Source organism: Quercus lobata, chromosome 10 (assembly GCF_001633185.2).
Source record: "Quercus lobata isolate SW786 chromosome 10, ValleyOak3.0 Primary Assembly, whole genome shotgun sequence".
Classification (NCBI taxonomy): Eukaryota; Viridiplantae; Streptophyta; class Magnoliopsida; order Fagales; family Fagaceae; genus Quercus; species Quercus lobata.
Window position 1 is genome coordinate 42,083,849 of NC_044913.1, and position 16,886 is coordinate 42,100,734.

The window sequence follows — 16,886 nt, forward strand, 5'->3', positions numbered from 1 at the left end:
CTTTTTTTATTTTAATAGGGTTTTCTGTCTTGTCCTTTTTCTTCTTTTTTCTTGAGCAAGTAAAGGGTGGGGGTGCAAATTGGAGCTAATAACTTTCATTTCATTTTGTCATCTCTTGGATTTATTTGTCTTTCTTTATTAATTCTGAATCAAAAATCAATGCTAGCTTTTAATGAAAAATAAATAACCATTCCTTTAGCAAATTAGCAAGGCTTTATAAGATGGAGAAAATGATAAAAGCTCACTCCATAAGCTTTAGTTTGATGGCTAACTCCAAATAATCTGGCAATGACTTTTTCTTTTTTTGTTTTTTGGCCTTGAATGGGGTTTTTTTTTTTTTTAGTTGATGACCCTGGTTGGCCATTTGGAGGACAACCTTCAAGGTCAATTCATTTACAAAGTGATTAACCAATAAATTGTCGCCACTTCCATCAAATAATAATTATAATAATAGTTGTGCAGGCAGCAGAAGCGAGGGTCTCTCCTTTCTTCCTCCGTGGGCTCTCTGGAAACCTGGTTGGGTTTAAAAATCCCGTCTGCTATCCATTTGTCAAGCAACACATCCAGCTCCTTGGGAGTACATGGTAAGGGTGGGGGCGTATCATACTCCCTTTCCTCTGTTTTCCTTCTCCGCTCTCCAGTGGACACTGCCATAGCCTGCGGGGCGTTTCTTTTGTCTGAACTGGGTTTTACAGACTGAGCTGTCTTTCTAACTTTCTGCAATAGCTGCGCGAACTAGGAAATTTCTAGATTTTCCAAGACAGCTCTGAATTCCTGAATCATGTTGGTCATACACATTTCCACTGACGTCCTTTCTTCACAATGGTCGTAACAGTCAAGTGCTATGTCCCTGAACCGTTTGATATATTTCATCAAATCCTCACCATTCCTTTGCTTGGTCGCTTGCAGAGTTGCGAGCATTACCGTTTCTTCTCCGTAGAAATACTTAATGCAAAATACATCCACCATGTCATCCCAAGTTGGGATCGATCCTGGTTTTAAGCCAATGTACTAGGTGTATGCCTGGTCACACAGTGACTTTGAAAATTCCCGCAGACATAAGTCTTCGTCTGCTGTGTAAGGGCCAAGGGTATCAATAAATTTGCTCACATGCTCTACTACACTTCCCTTCCTGCCATCGTACTATGCAAAGGCCCTTGGCTCATACCTCTCGGGGTATGGTTTGCTGAGTACCTTTAGAGGGTAAGGAGGTCTTCGTGTGTAAAACCTCTCCTTTGGTGTTCTGGCTCTCTCTAGCTCCAGGAGAGCCGCTACTTCAGCCATAGTAATGAAGCGCTGTTCAGCGTTCCGTGGAACACCTCCTTCCAGTGTCTCCTCTCTGTCTGCCGCATGATCTGGGTCATGCTGGCTGCCTTTTTCCTTTGTTTTGTCTACCTTCAATTGACGGATCTCTTCCATCATTTGTTGCTGCGAGTGCTGCAATGATTGCAATACTTCGATAAAGGTGTTGACATTGTCCGCGGGGACTCTTGTCTGAGGCTAAGGGTCAGCCCCTGTTCTGTTAGCACCTTCGGTTTGGTTAAGTTGCTGTTGGTGAGGCGTTGTTGGCCTGGATTCTGCTTGCGAGAGTACGACACTCATATTCCGTGTCGTCCTGGACTTTGGTGGCATTGTTTGCAAGGGGCTTTATTTTCTTTTTCCTTTTGCCCCTATCTGCTTCCCAACTCCCCAGTGAAGTCGCCAATTGTAAGGGGGTGAGCTGTGCTAGTGGTATTGGGCTGCCTCCTATTGCACTAAACCCAAGTTTTCTGGATAAGAAAGTCAGGACCGGTCCAGCTTCAACTTAAGGTGGTCCGGCTTGTGCGCAAACTAGGCCAAGTCTGCTAGGAACGTGTTCACGACAGGCGAAACTGTTTCAAACAAATTATGGCAGGCAGACATAAAAATAATAGAATAAACAGAAAATATCTAGCCACTTAGATGTGGAATTGACCAAATAGCCCTTAACATCAATTATAATAACAATACTATTTGTTTTCTTTTTTGCGGAAGAGAAAAAAAGAATAACAAAGAAACATCAAATGTTTATAATCATGGGTTGATCGGAATACTAGAGTAATCGACCGGAAATTCAATCTGCGGGAGCAAAGCCACAAAGGGGAGAATGTCCCTCCTCAAAGCCGTTAATCTCTCAGGAAAGAGTCCTGCCGTAGAGGTTAACAGCCCCGAGGGAAACGGGCCTGAGTGGTTTTCTACGTAGGTATTTTCGAGTTTTTTCTGTTACAGAGAGCCGAATTTCATGAGGGAGAGAAGGGCTTAATCTACCGGTGCATGCCCACCTTTCTAATTCTCATTGTTTCTTTTTCTTTCTTCTCACTTTTGTTTTCTTTGCTATTTCTTTTAAGTTTTCTATTTCCTTCTCTAAGTTCCGTTGTTCCTTTCCCTCCTTTTCTGTTCACGGTAAGATCCTCCTTTTATAATGCTTGTCGTGACCCGTTTTACTGTTTTAACCCTTAATTCCCTTTGTCTGGCCTGGGTGTACTGGCCGACCATCACTGTTCCGTCTGTGTGTCGTCCTCCCATCGCCAGACAAGGAAGAGTATTCTGTTTGCTAGTCTGCCGTGGCACCCTTCCTGCCACAGTCTAGGTTATTTCTCTCTCCCCATCCCTCATGGCATACACCTAATGGTTCCAACACAGCTTGCCTCTTTTGGGTAGTAAGCTATCCCAGCAGGACACATCCCCAAAAGAGCCTGAGCCGGAACCATAAAAATAGATTTTTCCCCTCTCCCCACCACCAAACCATGCCTCTGATCCTCTGACCCCCCGACCGCACCATGCTCTATATTGGCTGGGTACAGGTTGGTGGTGCCTGGATCTTACGCGTGCCTTCATTCCATATGTGTCCAAAACTTGCCTGCTGCCCATTCGTCTGCTGTGGTCTGGAGGCTCACTGTCCATGTTTTTTGACTTCTTATGTGGGCTGTTCTTTATTTTTCCCGCTCCATTCAAGAGCTGGGCTTTGTCTGATGATGAGCCTTACATTTCTTTGGCCCATTCCTTGGTTTCCTTTATTTCTTGCAATGTCGTACTGTTATTCATACTGTAATAACTTAATCCTGCTGGACCTCTTTTGGGCCAGCCATTTATTCCTTCTCTCAATGGCTTGGCATGGCCACTGTTTTGCTTTTACTTATGGACTCCTATGTCCCTTTGGACTTTCCTTTGGGCATCCTTGGCCCATTTGCTTTCTTTGGATTTCCTCGGCCCTTTTACTAATTCCACACTCTCATGGGCTTTTTACTAACTTCATTGGGCTTCCTTGGCCCAATAACCTTATTCTCATCCTTGGGGTTTATGAGCCTGCCATAAACCCCTTACTTTCTTAGTTTGTATTACCTTGGGCCTGCAGCGGCCCTTTCTCGCTTTTCTACCTTATACACTGCCCATGGGATGCTACTTCTTTCTTTCCGGGCTTCTTTGAGCTCACTTGCCTCTTCAAGGCCCATTTGTTTATTTTTTGGGCCTGTGATCCATTATTCCTGCCGCTTGAGTCTAATGGTTTTGTTATCTACTTTGTCGATTCTTTGTTGCTCTTGTTATTGGGCTTTCTTTCTCACAAATGGCCCTCAACAATTGTCTAATACTAAACGAAAAGTCTAAAGACACAAAAATAAAAATAATTATGCACTTATTGTCACAACTGAAAAATTTATGGAAACTTAATTCTCTATCCGCATGATTAAACACTCATCAAATGTTTATGAAAAATAGAAACTCATCATAAAAAGAAATGCTTTTAAAAGCATGGATCCTTTTCTTAATCAGCAAGAGAAGTTTAGACCCATTGTCCCACTTTTGTGCTTTTACTTTGACGGGAAAGGTTAGACCAAGCTTTAGTTTATCTTCTCTCTATATTTTATTGGGATTTAGATGTTTCATGTGTACTTTAATAAACACCTCAAAATAATCTTTATCTTTTAGTTAAATTGTTTTCCTGTAAAAGAAAAACAAAAGTTGAAAGAGTAATGTATCAGTTCTAAAATATTTGAAAATAAAGTCATCATTATAAAAAATAATTAATAATTAAAAAATACTACAAATTACAGTGAAGAGCAGTGAAGAGCAGCAAAATAAAAAATGATATTTCCCATGGCTTAACCAAAAAAAGATATTTCCCATGGCAGAGAATGAAATTTTCAGTCAATCACATTTCTCCACGGCTACACGCCATACCACTAAATCCATATAAGTACGTTCAAGATAGTCAAGTATACCACGTGAATTCTATTGTCATTATTCGGATATCAATGAAAATATTTCAAATGTCATTGAATAAATTACAAAAAATACCAAAAAGTCAATCGCAAGTCGACACGTGTTCTTGGACTCTTCTTTGAATATCCCAAATTACCTTCAAGAACAAGGAAAACTTTCACCTCCCTTTCCTCCAATTTTCTTCACAAGCCAAGCTCCTTATACTAGACTAGCTTTCTCTTAAACTGGTTCATTCAAGTGGCTTTTGGTTCAACAGGTTGTATTTCTTTTCTACACTCCGTGATGCTAGAGATTGGAACTCTGACTTTCACCTCCAACCAAAGGCTACTCAAAGAGCATTAAGTCATTGACAATAAACCACTCGTGCATATTAGAATGTGGCAACTAGTTGGATTACAATTCACTTTATTTGGACCTACCACAACATAAAAGTAAAAGAAAAATATGTGAAAATTTCAATATATGTTTCTAGACTTTTTGAATTCTTAAAGACCTTCTAAGGGCCAAAAGAGCTTTGGTCAAAATTGCAACTCATTTGGCAAATTTTGAAAAGAGCTTTTAGGTCAATCTGGAAAAGCTGTGGTTTTGAAGTTTCTATCCTAAAATTTTACTTAGCTTTTTCGTGGAAATTGTGAAGGTTAAAATACTTCTGATTTTTTTTTTTTTAATAACATTCAATTCATAATGTTAAAAGTATTGTAGTTCAACTAGTTGACACCTTTGGTATTTTTAACAGAGATATTCAAAATTCAAATTCTCCCATCCAACTATCAAATAATAAATAAAATAAAAAATAAAAAATAAAAAAAAAGGAGGACAATAGGCCCGTAGGGTATCATTCAATGAATATTTAGTCATTAGTTGAATTATCTTTGCAACAAAGTCCTTCAAGCAAAGCAATCTGGTGGGCCTTGGAGCATTTGAAAGGAGTAGTGCTAGTGCTGAATTGACAACAAATTGTGATAGGATCCCATGGTGATGGGGTGAAGAGATGTGCTGCTTGCTAAAAAAGATTGAAGATGCAGTTGTATAGTTAGAAGATTACCCTGTATTTTCTTTTTCATTGTAAAAAATGTTATTCATTGAAATAAACTTTCTCTATGGTTTCCCCAAAACAAAATCAAACATAAAATAAAGGAAAATTTTATTACATATTGTGTGCACTTCTTTTTGGAATCATGTTTTAAAAACGTAATTTTAATATATATATATATATATATATATATATTTATTTATATATGACGCCATAACAGTGCATATAGATATTGTGATAATCATTACTCTAAAAATAAATATTTATGAAATAAATTAACAACACTTTTATAATAACTTCTGTAATCATTTCTCACGTCCAAAATTATTTAACAATATTTTTTTGTTGTCAAGTAAATATGATGCAAAACTTCCACAACTACCGCACTTCTACATACCTCCATTTTCAAACACATGCATGAATGGATAACTTTAAAGATATTATCAAATATCTTCGATGAGAACAAAATTCACATCCAATAGGGAATTAAATAATTTTGTATAATGTATAAAAGTTTCTACTTACTTCTGTAACAAGCATATGACGTCACCCCTTACGTACTCATACTTACATTTTGTGACTTCATCAATCCATTGAATCATAGCCATTTGTACAAAAATTCCAGTTATTCAGTCACCTTTTGAACCTCTATAAATAATCATTCTTAACTGACTTCCTCACTCACTCAAAGGCCACTACACTTGAAAAGTAGAGGAAAAAAAAGGAAGAGTGAAAATGAGTGAACAAAGCAAGCCAAATCAGCCAAGGCCGCCCCCTTCCTTGGCAAACCTTCCGAAGTCACGAAGCCAGATCAAGAACACCATTCTGGCTGACATTTTCAAACCCTCTTCCCCCACTACCACCTCTCCGGGTAAATAATAAGGTGCTTCTTCTTTTTTTTCTTTTTTTCTTTTTTTTTTTCCGGAGGGGGAGTCGGTATCTTTGTAAAAAGAAACGCCGCTGTGTAATATTTTCACAATAAATTTTAAATGATATATTAAAATCAGTAACAATTTATCACTTAAAATTTCTTGTAAAAATATTATAGACGTAACATTTCAAGATTGGGTTAGAATCATATATATATATATATATATATATAGAGAGAGAGAGAGAGAGAGTTCGGTTAATGTTAATAAATCTCATATATGGGTCTGGTTAATGTGTGTCTTTAAGACACATTAATCATCCATTTTGAGAAAATTTTTATGAAAATTTAAAAAAACTATCAAAATAATGAATTACTTTTTCATTTTTTCATTAAAAAGTTTTCTAAAATAGATTACTATAATATATATATATATATATATATATATATATATATATATGGGTCAGTGCATAGTTTGGTAGATTCTTCAAATCGGTGGAAATCACTACTAGTGTAGTGGTGGAATTTTGGGCTTTTATTGAAGGGACTAAGCCCAATATAGAATCAGGCCTACAGCTATGTGAGTGGAGAAAGAGCTATATCAGAATAAATAATTCCTACATCTTATCGGGAACAGTCAAAATGAAGATGAAGAGCAACCCAAATGGAAGATCTGCTTCTCTATATCAGGCCGTCCTCGTTAATGATGTGCTGTTATTTGTTGTACTCGAGTTTGTGTTAATATATAAAATATAATGAACTCCCTTTTCTACCCTTACAAGAAAAAAAAAAGCTTTCTTTATCCTTTTATTTTGTTATGAATGTTTGAATTTAATTTTTAAGGTCAAAAGAGGTAGGGAATTATCTGTTGCTAATTCTTGTTCAATACTCGTTTAGTCTTGAACTTTGATATTTAGTGGTGCATGACATGCTTAGAAAAATAAAACAAAACTTAAGTGGTACTTTAGCAGTTATGCTAAGCTTATGGACACCTATCAAAAAAAAAAAGAAGCTTATGGACACAATATCATCAGCGAAACCCAAATTCATCCTAATTAAGACAGATCACATTAAAGATTAAACTTACAAAATGAAAGAATGTGGACAAGGACATGACATAGTGTCCAATAAACCTAAGTTCTTTCTATAACGTTTTGAGAAAATCTGTTTGGGAGTTCCACCATGGCCTATGCCTTTGTCTTTTTCAATTTTTGGATAGAACCCACACCATTTGTTTTCTAATTAACTTAATCGATATATACATTCATTTCAGGTCCACCACCAAGTACCATTATTTTCAGAATTTCCCAATTTATAGCTGTTTATAACTGTGAAGTTTAATTGTTGGTTCACATCTCACCCAATTTCCTTTCTAATGGCCATAATCCATGTTTTATTCCTCTCACCCAAATTTGCTACATATTGTTTTTTGTTCTTGTTTTTTCTTTTCAACTATTAAAAAAATAAAATAAAAATAAAAATAAATAAAAAATAAAAATAAAAAAACAGCCATTTGGTTGGTTTTGAATGCAAGCACAAAAATGGCTTGGAATCTAAGTTTGTTTGTTTTTTACTTCATCATATTTTTTTGTGTTAGATTTGACTAATGAGCCATGAGGAAACGATGGGACATCTTCGAAACAAATGCACCAAAAACATTATCCTCACGTAAGGTTGTGGGTCTAGCTAGATATTTCCAAATGACATGGAGATGGATATGGCCAAAGCAATTTAATTTGGTCGCTATATCTTTTATTTTTTTTGGTTAAATGAGATATAGCAGTATCTTTGATGGATTTGGTCGCTATATCAGTATCTTTGATAATCTTCTTGGTGCTTTTTTTTATTTCTTTTGGGGGGTTGTGGCATAGGGCTGCCATAGGCCATGTGGGTTATTCAATGAGTTGTACTCCGTAGATTGACATCTCACCCAACCTCTTACTATGCAATCCCAACAAAAGAAACCAATTTATTCCTTATTTAGACCATCCATAGCAAATGTTACAAAAAAAAAAAAAAAAAAATGTCATTTTGACATATTAAAAGCTTACTTTATTATTTTATTACATCATTTTACAATATCTCATTTATCAGATATTCTACCATTTAATTCTATACATTAAAATAATATTTACTACACATTAAAATAATATATTATCTCCTCCCTATCATCACCATCGACAACAACAACAACGGCACATTAAAATAATATTTACTACACATTAAAATAATATATTATCTCCTCCCTATCATCACTATCAACAACAACAACGGCACATCAACCACTACCGCAACAACAGCCGCCAACAATCACTGCCGCAACAACACCGACCAGCCACCATTGGCATAACCACCACACCACGCATGCCCAGCAAGGTAGCAACCACCACCACCACACACCCCAGCACGGCAGCAACCACCACCATCCCACCATCACACACACCCCAACAAGGCAGCAACCACCAAAAAAAAAAAAAAAAACCAATCACCAAGCACAACCACCACCTAAATGCCAAACCACCACCCAAATGCCAAACCACCACCGATTCAACACCGATTCAAACAAACAAATAGCCACCGATTCAAAAAGGATGAGAGAGAATAAATAAATTTTTTTTTTTTTTTTTAGCATTGTCATCCGTACCTTTGCAAAATGCAACAGTACTATTCATATGTAGCAAAAATTATGAGATTTGGAACATCTGATAAAGGGGGTTTTTTGGTGTTTGGTGTGCCAAATGTGCCAAATATTTGGTATTTGGCACATTTAGCACATCTAGTGTGGATGCTCTAAGTTATAACGCATGCTTATGCTAGCTGTTTTCTTACTTCTAATAAAACATATCACACACACATACACAAAAAAATGCATGCAAGTGGACCACGGTCATTTTCCCCAATTCAAATAAGAGACTTCCACGTTTTGCCTCATGAGGACTCTAAATCGATGACAAAGCAAGATAGTAATCCATCTGAGGTGGCACCGAATGGTGAAAAAACGGATTTATTAAAGCCACCGAATGGTGATTTACTGATGAAGCAAGATTTTTTAAATAATTCCACAGAATTTTTCGTTTATTAAAATTAGGTGAAGCATAAATGGCAGTGAGTAGAAAAGGATGGGATGGATTCAGTACCTTAATCAACGTCTGGATACTATAGTCACTTGTGGTGAGAATCTCCACTCTAAAATTGCTACCCTCATTCCACAACATCCATATGCCTCCCGAGTGTTGATGATCATTTTTGGAAGCCCAATAGAAAGAAGAAGCCTAGCAACATGGGCAAAAAAGAGTTAGTAAGTAGATAGAAAAATCATTAAGTTCAAGTAGCAGGAATAATGGATTGCAGGTCCATGAAATAAATAAATGGGCCTTGAGGAAGTAGATGGGCCTAAAGGAGCTCGAAAAAAGAGAAGAAGCAAACCCATGGACAGTATGTGATGTAGAAAAGTGAGAATGACTACAGCAGGCTCGAAGTAATGAAAGTAAGGAAAGTAAAGGGTTAATGGAAAGTCCATGAGCCCCAAGGATGAAGGATAAGGTAATTGGGCCAAGGAAGCCCAAAGGAGTTAGTAAAAGCCCATGGGAATGCAGAGCTAGGAAAAGGACCAAAAGGACCCAAGGAAAGTAAATGAGCCAAGGATATCCAACGTAACCAAAAAAGCACAAAGAGGCCCAGCAGGCTTGGGTTAACACCACAACAGGGGATCACGGTCAAGATCACAATCACAAACACTGTAATAGCAACCTCTAGGAGAGAATCGCAACAAAATAAGTAAACACTGAGAAAGAAAAAAAATAAAAAAAGAAAGAAAGGAAAAACTAGGAAGGATAGAGAATAGGGAGTATATAATGGTAGGCATGCACTAATAGGTTGATCTCCTCTTTCCCTCTAAAGCCCTGCTCTCTATCAAAAAGACAAAGGATCCTCATTAAACATAAACCATTCAGGCCCATTCCCTCAAAGCAATTAATTTCTTTCCCCTAAGAGATTAGTCGCATTGAGGAAGTGGTTTATCTTCTTGGTTTCAGCTTCGCAGCATTACTTGGCATGGTAGACTAATTTTTCCCTCTTTAATTCAATAACCCCATTATTATTATTCCTCATTTATTTCTCTACTTTTGGCCTATGGGGTGTCTCTTGTCGCTCCCTTTTATTCATTTTGTCTACTATTTCTTGTATTATCTGTATTATATTTGTCTGTCATAACTTACCCGTAGCAGCTCTGCTTGCCATGGGCCTGTGATCAAAGCCTGGCAAACGGGGCATAGTTTGTGCATAAACCGAGCCAAAGTGAGTTGCAGTTGGACCGGTCCTAACTCCCTTACTCAAAACACTTGGGCCTAATACTACAGGAGGTAGCCCAGCCCAACATTGTAAAAAAGACCCACTACACCGAGAAACCAATTGGATCAACTCTCTAAGAGTGGGAGTATGGAAGATTGTTAATAACTAATTGCGCCCGCTCCTCAACAATGCAGGGCTCAACTAAGATCAGGATTTGGGGTCGATGCCTACGATACAACTCGTATGCGTGGTTCCGAAAAGCTACACTTCCAGCTCCCTCACAATTCCATGCTATCATCTTCATGGAGGAAGAGTTGGGGTTAAGGTAATCATTGGGGACCCCCAGGGTCCTCAGAGTCCTCACTATTGACCAAATACTACATTGATGCCTCACTGTCGTTGTCTTTATCCTGTACATTGGCTCTAGCTCTCCTAGCCTTGCCCAATGCATGACGAACACGATGTATGGTAGGCTTGTGTTGGAGAACATTATGGTATACAACTTTGGTTCAGGTGCACCACACATACCGTGAAGCAAACGAGTGCGCTAATGCTCTTGCGAAACGAGGGAACCACCAACAGCAAGTTTTGACTATATATCAAACCTGCCCTAGTTTTGTATAATCAGGTTATGTAAGGGATATAATCGGCCTAGGCAATAATAGACTATGTGCCCAAAGGCCGGATATAGCTGTTGATGTATGAACTTTGTTTATAATTAAATAAGACCTCCGATTCTACCAAAAAAAATAAATAAATAAGAGACTACCAAACGAACACAAGCATCAATTTTTTTTTTTTTTTTTTTAAGATTTGGAAAAATTTCAATCTGTGACATCCACTTCATAATGATGCTCCTATCATCAAATTAAGATACTAATTAGTTTTTGTGTAGACAAGAGTTGAACCCTAAATCCCTTAAACCTATAGTATTCATTTCATAATAATTATTTTTATCATCAAATTAAGATACCAATTGGTTTTTTGTATAGACAAGGTTTGATACCCAAATATTCTATTAAACTTATGACGTTCACTCCATGATGATTGCTTTTATCATTGGGCTAAGAAGTCAATTAATTTTTGGTGCAAGCGAGATTTAAACTACAATAACCATGTAAATATGCACGATTGATGTAGTATTTTTGGATATATACAATGTTATAAACCCACTGATGTGGATTGTTTTTGAGCAAAAATGTGTAAAATTCACTACTTTTTCTATTTTCCATGGAGCGGTGCAATTGCTCGAGAACTACCCAGATCAATGGTTCTATAGCACTATACATATCCAAAAATGCTAAAGTAACAGTGCATATTTACACCGTTTAGATTATCTATTATATACTCCATTTTATTTAAATAATAATTTTTATTTTATTATTATTATTATTTTCATTTCGTCTCTTTCTCCTCAAAAATCTCAAAAAGAATACTATATGGCCTTCTCACCTCTCTCTCAAAAGAATACTCTCTCGTCTCTCACCTATTCACCGCCGCTGCTGGCCCACTGCTACTACTTCCTCATCATTGGGATCTAGATTTTCGATGGATTTGATAATTTGTATGGATTCGATGAGTTTGCATAGCATTTTGCTTAAACAACTCAAGAAAAGATAGAGAGGAAATAGAGTCTGGGAAGAGAGCGAAACTAAAGGGAGAAGTGAAAGAGAAAAAATATATAAAATTACAGTAATCATGTATATTAAAATAGTTATTGTTGCAAAAATGTAACTATGCAATGTTATAAATTCACTTATACGAGTAGTTTTCTAGCAAAAATATATAAATTTGACACCCACTGATTTGTTAAACTGGGCCCCGCGTTATCTTCCACAACAAAATCTTTCAAGCAAAGCAACGTTGTGTCCCTTGGAGGGTTTGAAAGGGATAGTGTGATAGCATCCAAGGCCGTGAATACCGTTGCTAGTGGTGCTGTGGTTTTCTGTCATCAGCAAGTTGGTTTTTATCAGCAAGTTGGTTTTTATCAAATAATTTTAGAATGCATTGCCCATGAAATGTATCAACTCAATAGAGTCTAAGCCCTTCCAGGTATATTTTGTCCAACTTCGAATATGACAAACACATGACATATCATATTTAACAATATTAGTAAATATTTTCGATTAAAAAAATTCACATCCAATAGGGTTTTAAAGAATTTGTATAGAAATTTTTATTTTCATTCTTAACAAGCCGACATTACTAATTGCGTCACCCCTTACGCACTCATGCTCAGGTGTCTTTATGACCTCAGTGTAATGAATTTTATCCATAATTATCACAAACATCAATAATTCAATCACCTTTTGAGTCATCAATATATATATATAAAACCGAAGCCTCTGACCTCTCCACAATTTTTCACATCAACATTTTTTTTTAAATTTTTAAATCTGATTTATTTCTTTTAATTAAATATATATACTCTCCTTTCTCAAACCAAATACTCTACCCGATAAAATTCTGAAACCAAACGCAGAACGGCAAAACCTGAAGCAACAGCACAAGGTCAAAACGGCAGAACCTCTCCTTTTGACAAAACCAAACCCAGCACCTCTCCTTTCGAAATTACTCACCAAACGCAGAACATCTTCACTCTCTCAAACACAGATCCAAGCTATTTTGCAAAAAGCTTGCAAGGGCACGACCATGGGAGCCAACGATTTCAATCTCCGACCCAACCTCCATATCAGAGCATTCTCTCTTGGTATCTCTCAATTAATCTATGAATAAACTCTTTTCCTATTGTCTTTAATTAGGTTTTTCTGTCAATTTAAGGATTTCGTCTTTAATTATTAATCTATAATATTCTATATATTATTATTATTATTATTATTATTATTATCAATATATATATATATATATAAAACCGAAGCCTCTGACCTCTCCACAATTTTCCACATCAACATTTTTTTTTAATTTTTAAATCTGATTTATTTCTTTTAATTAAATATATATACTCTCCTTTCTCAAACCAAATACTCTACCCGATAAAATTCTGAAACCAAACGCAGAACGGCAAAACCTGAAGCAACAGCACAAGGTCAAAACGGCAAAACCTCTCCTTTCTAAATTACTCACCAAATGCAGAACATCTTCACTCTCTCAAACACGGAACCAAGCTATTTTGCAAAAAGCTTGCAAGGGCACGACCATGGGAGCCAACGATTTCAATCTCCGACCCAACCTCCATATCAGAGCATTCTCTCTTGGTATCTTTCAATTAATCTATGAATAAACTCTTTTCCTATTGTCTTTAATTAGGTTTTTCTGTCAATTTAAGGATTTCGTCTTTAATTATTAATCTATAATATTCTATATTATTGTTATTATTATTATTATTATTATTATCAATATATATATATAAAACCGAAGCCTCTGACCTCTCCACAATTTTCCACATCAACATTTTTTTTAAAATTTTTAAATCTGATTTATTTCTTTTAATTAAATATATATACTCTCCTTTCTCAAACCAAATACTCTACCCGATAAAATTCTGAAACCAAACGCAGAACGGCAAAACTTGAAGCAACAGCACAAGGTCAAAACGGCAGAACCTCTCCTTTTGACAAAACCAAACCCAGCACCTCTCCTTTCGAAATTACTCACCAAACGCAGAACATCTTCACTCTCTCAAACACAGATCCAAGCTATTTTGCAAAAAGCTTGCAAGGGCACGACCATGGGAGCCAACGATTTCAATCTCCGACCCAACCTCCATATCAGAGCATTCTCTCTTGGTATCTCTCAATTAATCTATGAATAAACTCTTTTCCTATTGTCTTTAATTAGGTTTTTTTGTCAATTTAAGGATTTCGTCTTTAATTAGGTTTTTTTTTTTGTCAATTTAGGGATTTCAACTCCTATCCCCTTTTTCTCTATATTCTTTTTTGTTGAAGTTAGGGAAACACTCATAGAACATTAAATTCTACAGGTTTTGTTGGAGATAGTATTGAAGAGCCTCCCAACCTTCAAAATCTAACAACAATCCTACAGGTTTTGCTTCAAGTTTTGCTTTATTTTGCTATCTAGGTTTTTTAGCACATCTAATTTAACTTAGCTTAATCATTTGATTGATTGAATAATTATTTGTGCACCTAAAACGTCAGCCTTCTTTGTCTCCACTCAGTCCCCTATTTTTTTTTTTTTTCAAACCGTCTACCTCTTCTGTACAAGTTCATGTCTTTTTTATTTTGGTCTGTCTCTGATTCTAAAATGTAGGAAGAAATTTTATGTTCTCAGTTGGGTTGTAGCTGTTGTTTTGTTTTATAGTAGAATTGTAGTGAAACTCCAGCAATTATTCTTTTTAAGTTATTCTAGCAGATGTTAAGCTTATTCTTTCACATAGTTGATGTTAAGCTCTTTTGGAATGTAAAAAATCAAAATTTGATGATTTCTAATGCATTCATTCATCTTATGCATTTAATTGTTGGAAAAGGAAACTGAGTAGCTAATTATTTCAAGAAACAACAAAGGATCCTTGAAGGTTTTTTGGGTATCCTCTCTTCTAAACACATAGCAAATATATGGTTAGAAACATGAGAGAGTTTGAATGTTAATGTTTTGATTAGAAATCAGTGTTTTTTTTTTTTTTTTCATTTATTTTTGTAGATAAGTTTTGGTAATGAAATTTGTTTAGAAATCTGTAACTATAAACAAATTTAATTAGGACTCTATAACCATTATCTTATAAATAGTTTTTGTGATAATGTTTATTCTATTTTTTTAATATATATATTTTTTGTGTACCAAACCAATTCACGGCTGTTCAATTTATAATTCTTTGTACATTTGTGTTGTTCCTTCCCTGCAACAGATTTAAAACAGCAGATTTCAATGAATACCAAACAGCAACAGATTTAATTCTTTGTACATTCGTTTGCTGTTTTAAAGCAGGTTTCATTCTTAATTTTTGTTCTTCCATTCACTTTTATTTAGATTTAATATTCCTGATTAATTTCTACTTTTTTATTGCCTTTCTCTCCATTCGAATCAAGGTTAAAGGTATGGTATTCGTTTGCCTCTGTACTATTTCTGAATTTTTTTTTAGTATAGGGTTAACTATCGTAATTATCTATATATATATATATATATATATATATATAAAGATTTACATCAAAGTTAAAAACTTAAAAGAGGCAGCCTAATTCACTAGGGAAGCTACCTAAACAGTGTGTGCTAGGTTGGATAATTGATTGATTGGTGTTATTGTTGCTTTCATATGCCTCTTATATCTACGGCTGAATTCATAGATAGCTTACCTTCTTTTATATTTTTGTCTAATTTATTGGTCTCTGTGATGTTTCTAGCAAGATGGTTTTCCCTTTTTGGTGACTTTCATTGGCTTTACTTACACTAAGTGTTGTTTGTATTCATGTTAATCAAATAGTTCGATGAAAGCGATAGATATAAGTGCAATTTATGAAAGTTAGAATAACAGTTTCTTATCATTTTTCTTTATTAAATGAAGATAGAAGAAAATTTGTTATATATTTTTGAGTTTTCATAGATACATGTTGGAAATGAGTTTGTTTAATTTTATATTTCTGTCTAATTTATTGGTCTTTGTGATGTTTCCGGCAAAATGGTTTTCCTTTTTTGGTAATTTTTATTGGCTTTACTTACACTAAGTGATGTTTGTATGCCTGTTAATCAAATAGTTCGATGAAAGCGATAGACAATTTAAATAGAATTTCATAGTGGGTTTGTGTGTTTGTGTCTGAAATTGTAATTTTAAGATAGATTTGTTTGATTTTGATTGCTTGAATTTATTTGTCCTAAAGTAAATGTATCACAACAATACTTTTTAGGTTATTGATATTGTTGGGATCCTTAGAATAATGGTTAGAACTCTAAGCCATATGGTTGTGGTTGTAAGGAAATGTTTGCTCTACTCTCTGCCCTCTATAACACTCTAATATGTAACATTGGTTACACATTTTTGGATTGAATATTAGCTTTAGGATGTTGATTATAATGACAGAATTTTGTATAACCTTATACACATTCTTATGTAGTGACCACATGACACTTTTTAAAGCTTTTGAAGGATAGACGGATGCAAACTGTAATGAAAAGAGTCCTGTCACTTTGCAAATGACAAAGGATATGAGAATGCAATTTGTAGATCTATTTAGCATTGACTTTGTAAACAAATTGATGAGTGCTAATGTAAGTTCTTTAAGATTTTCAAATTTTAAAACATTGATTTGCTAAAATCTTATAGTTAATAAAAACTTTTCCGTGCATCGCACGGGTTAACGACTAGTTATAAGTAACCACTAACTGTTCTCTCAAAAAAAAAACCACTAACCACTCTCAAACCCACTCACTCAAAGGCACATAGACAAGAAGTGTGAAGTAAGAAAAGAGAGTGAAATATGAGTGATCAAAACAACTCAAATACGAGCAATGGGGCCGCCCAACCTGCCTCCATTTCTTTTGCAAACC

General features: G+C 35.5%; 1 protein-coding gene across 1 annotated transcript; it reads left to right on the forward strand.

Annotated features, from left to right (window-relative positions):
- Positions 1-13,561: 13,561 nt before the first annotated feature.
- Positions 13,562-15,406, forward strand: LOC115962866. Its single transcript, XM_031081743.1, has 4 exons — positions 13,562-13,645; positions 13,949-14,176; positions 14,371-14,432; positions 15,253-15,406. Exons 1-4 carry the CDS (start codon positions 13,588-13,590, stop codon positions 15,256-15,258), a joined length of 354 nt encoding a protein of 117 aa, XP_030937603.1. The 5' UTR covers positions 13,562-13,587; the 3' UTR covers positions 15,259-15,406.
- Positions 15,407-16,886: the final 1,480 nt, after the last annotated feature.

What these genes read in the sequence shown, in the direction of transcription:
- LOC115962866 (XM_031081743.1), top strand. Translation starts at nt 13,588, where the DNA reads ATGGGAGCCAACGATTTCAATCTCCGACCCAACCTCCATATCAGAGCA. An exon ending in TATCAGAGCATTCTCTCTTG is followed by an intron (nt 13,646 to 13,948) that starts GTATCTTTCAAT and finishes AACCAAACGCAG; the next exon opens with AACGGCAAAACTTGAAGCAA. An exon ending in TATCAGAGCATTCTCTCTTG is followed by an intron (nt 14,177 to 14,370) that starts GTATCTCTCAAT and finishes TAAATTCTACAG; the next exon opens with GTTTTGTTGGAGATAGTATT.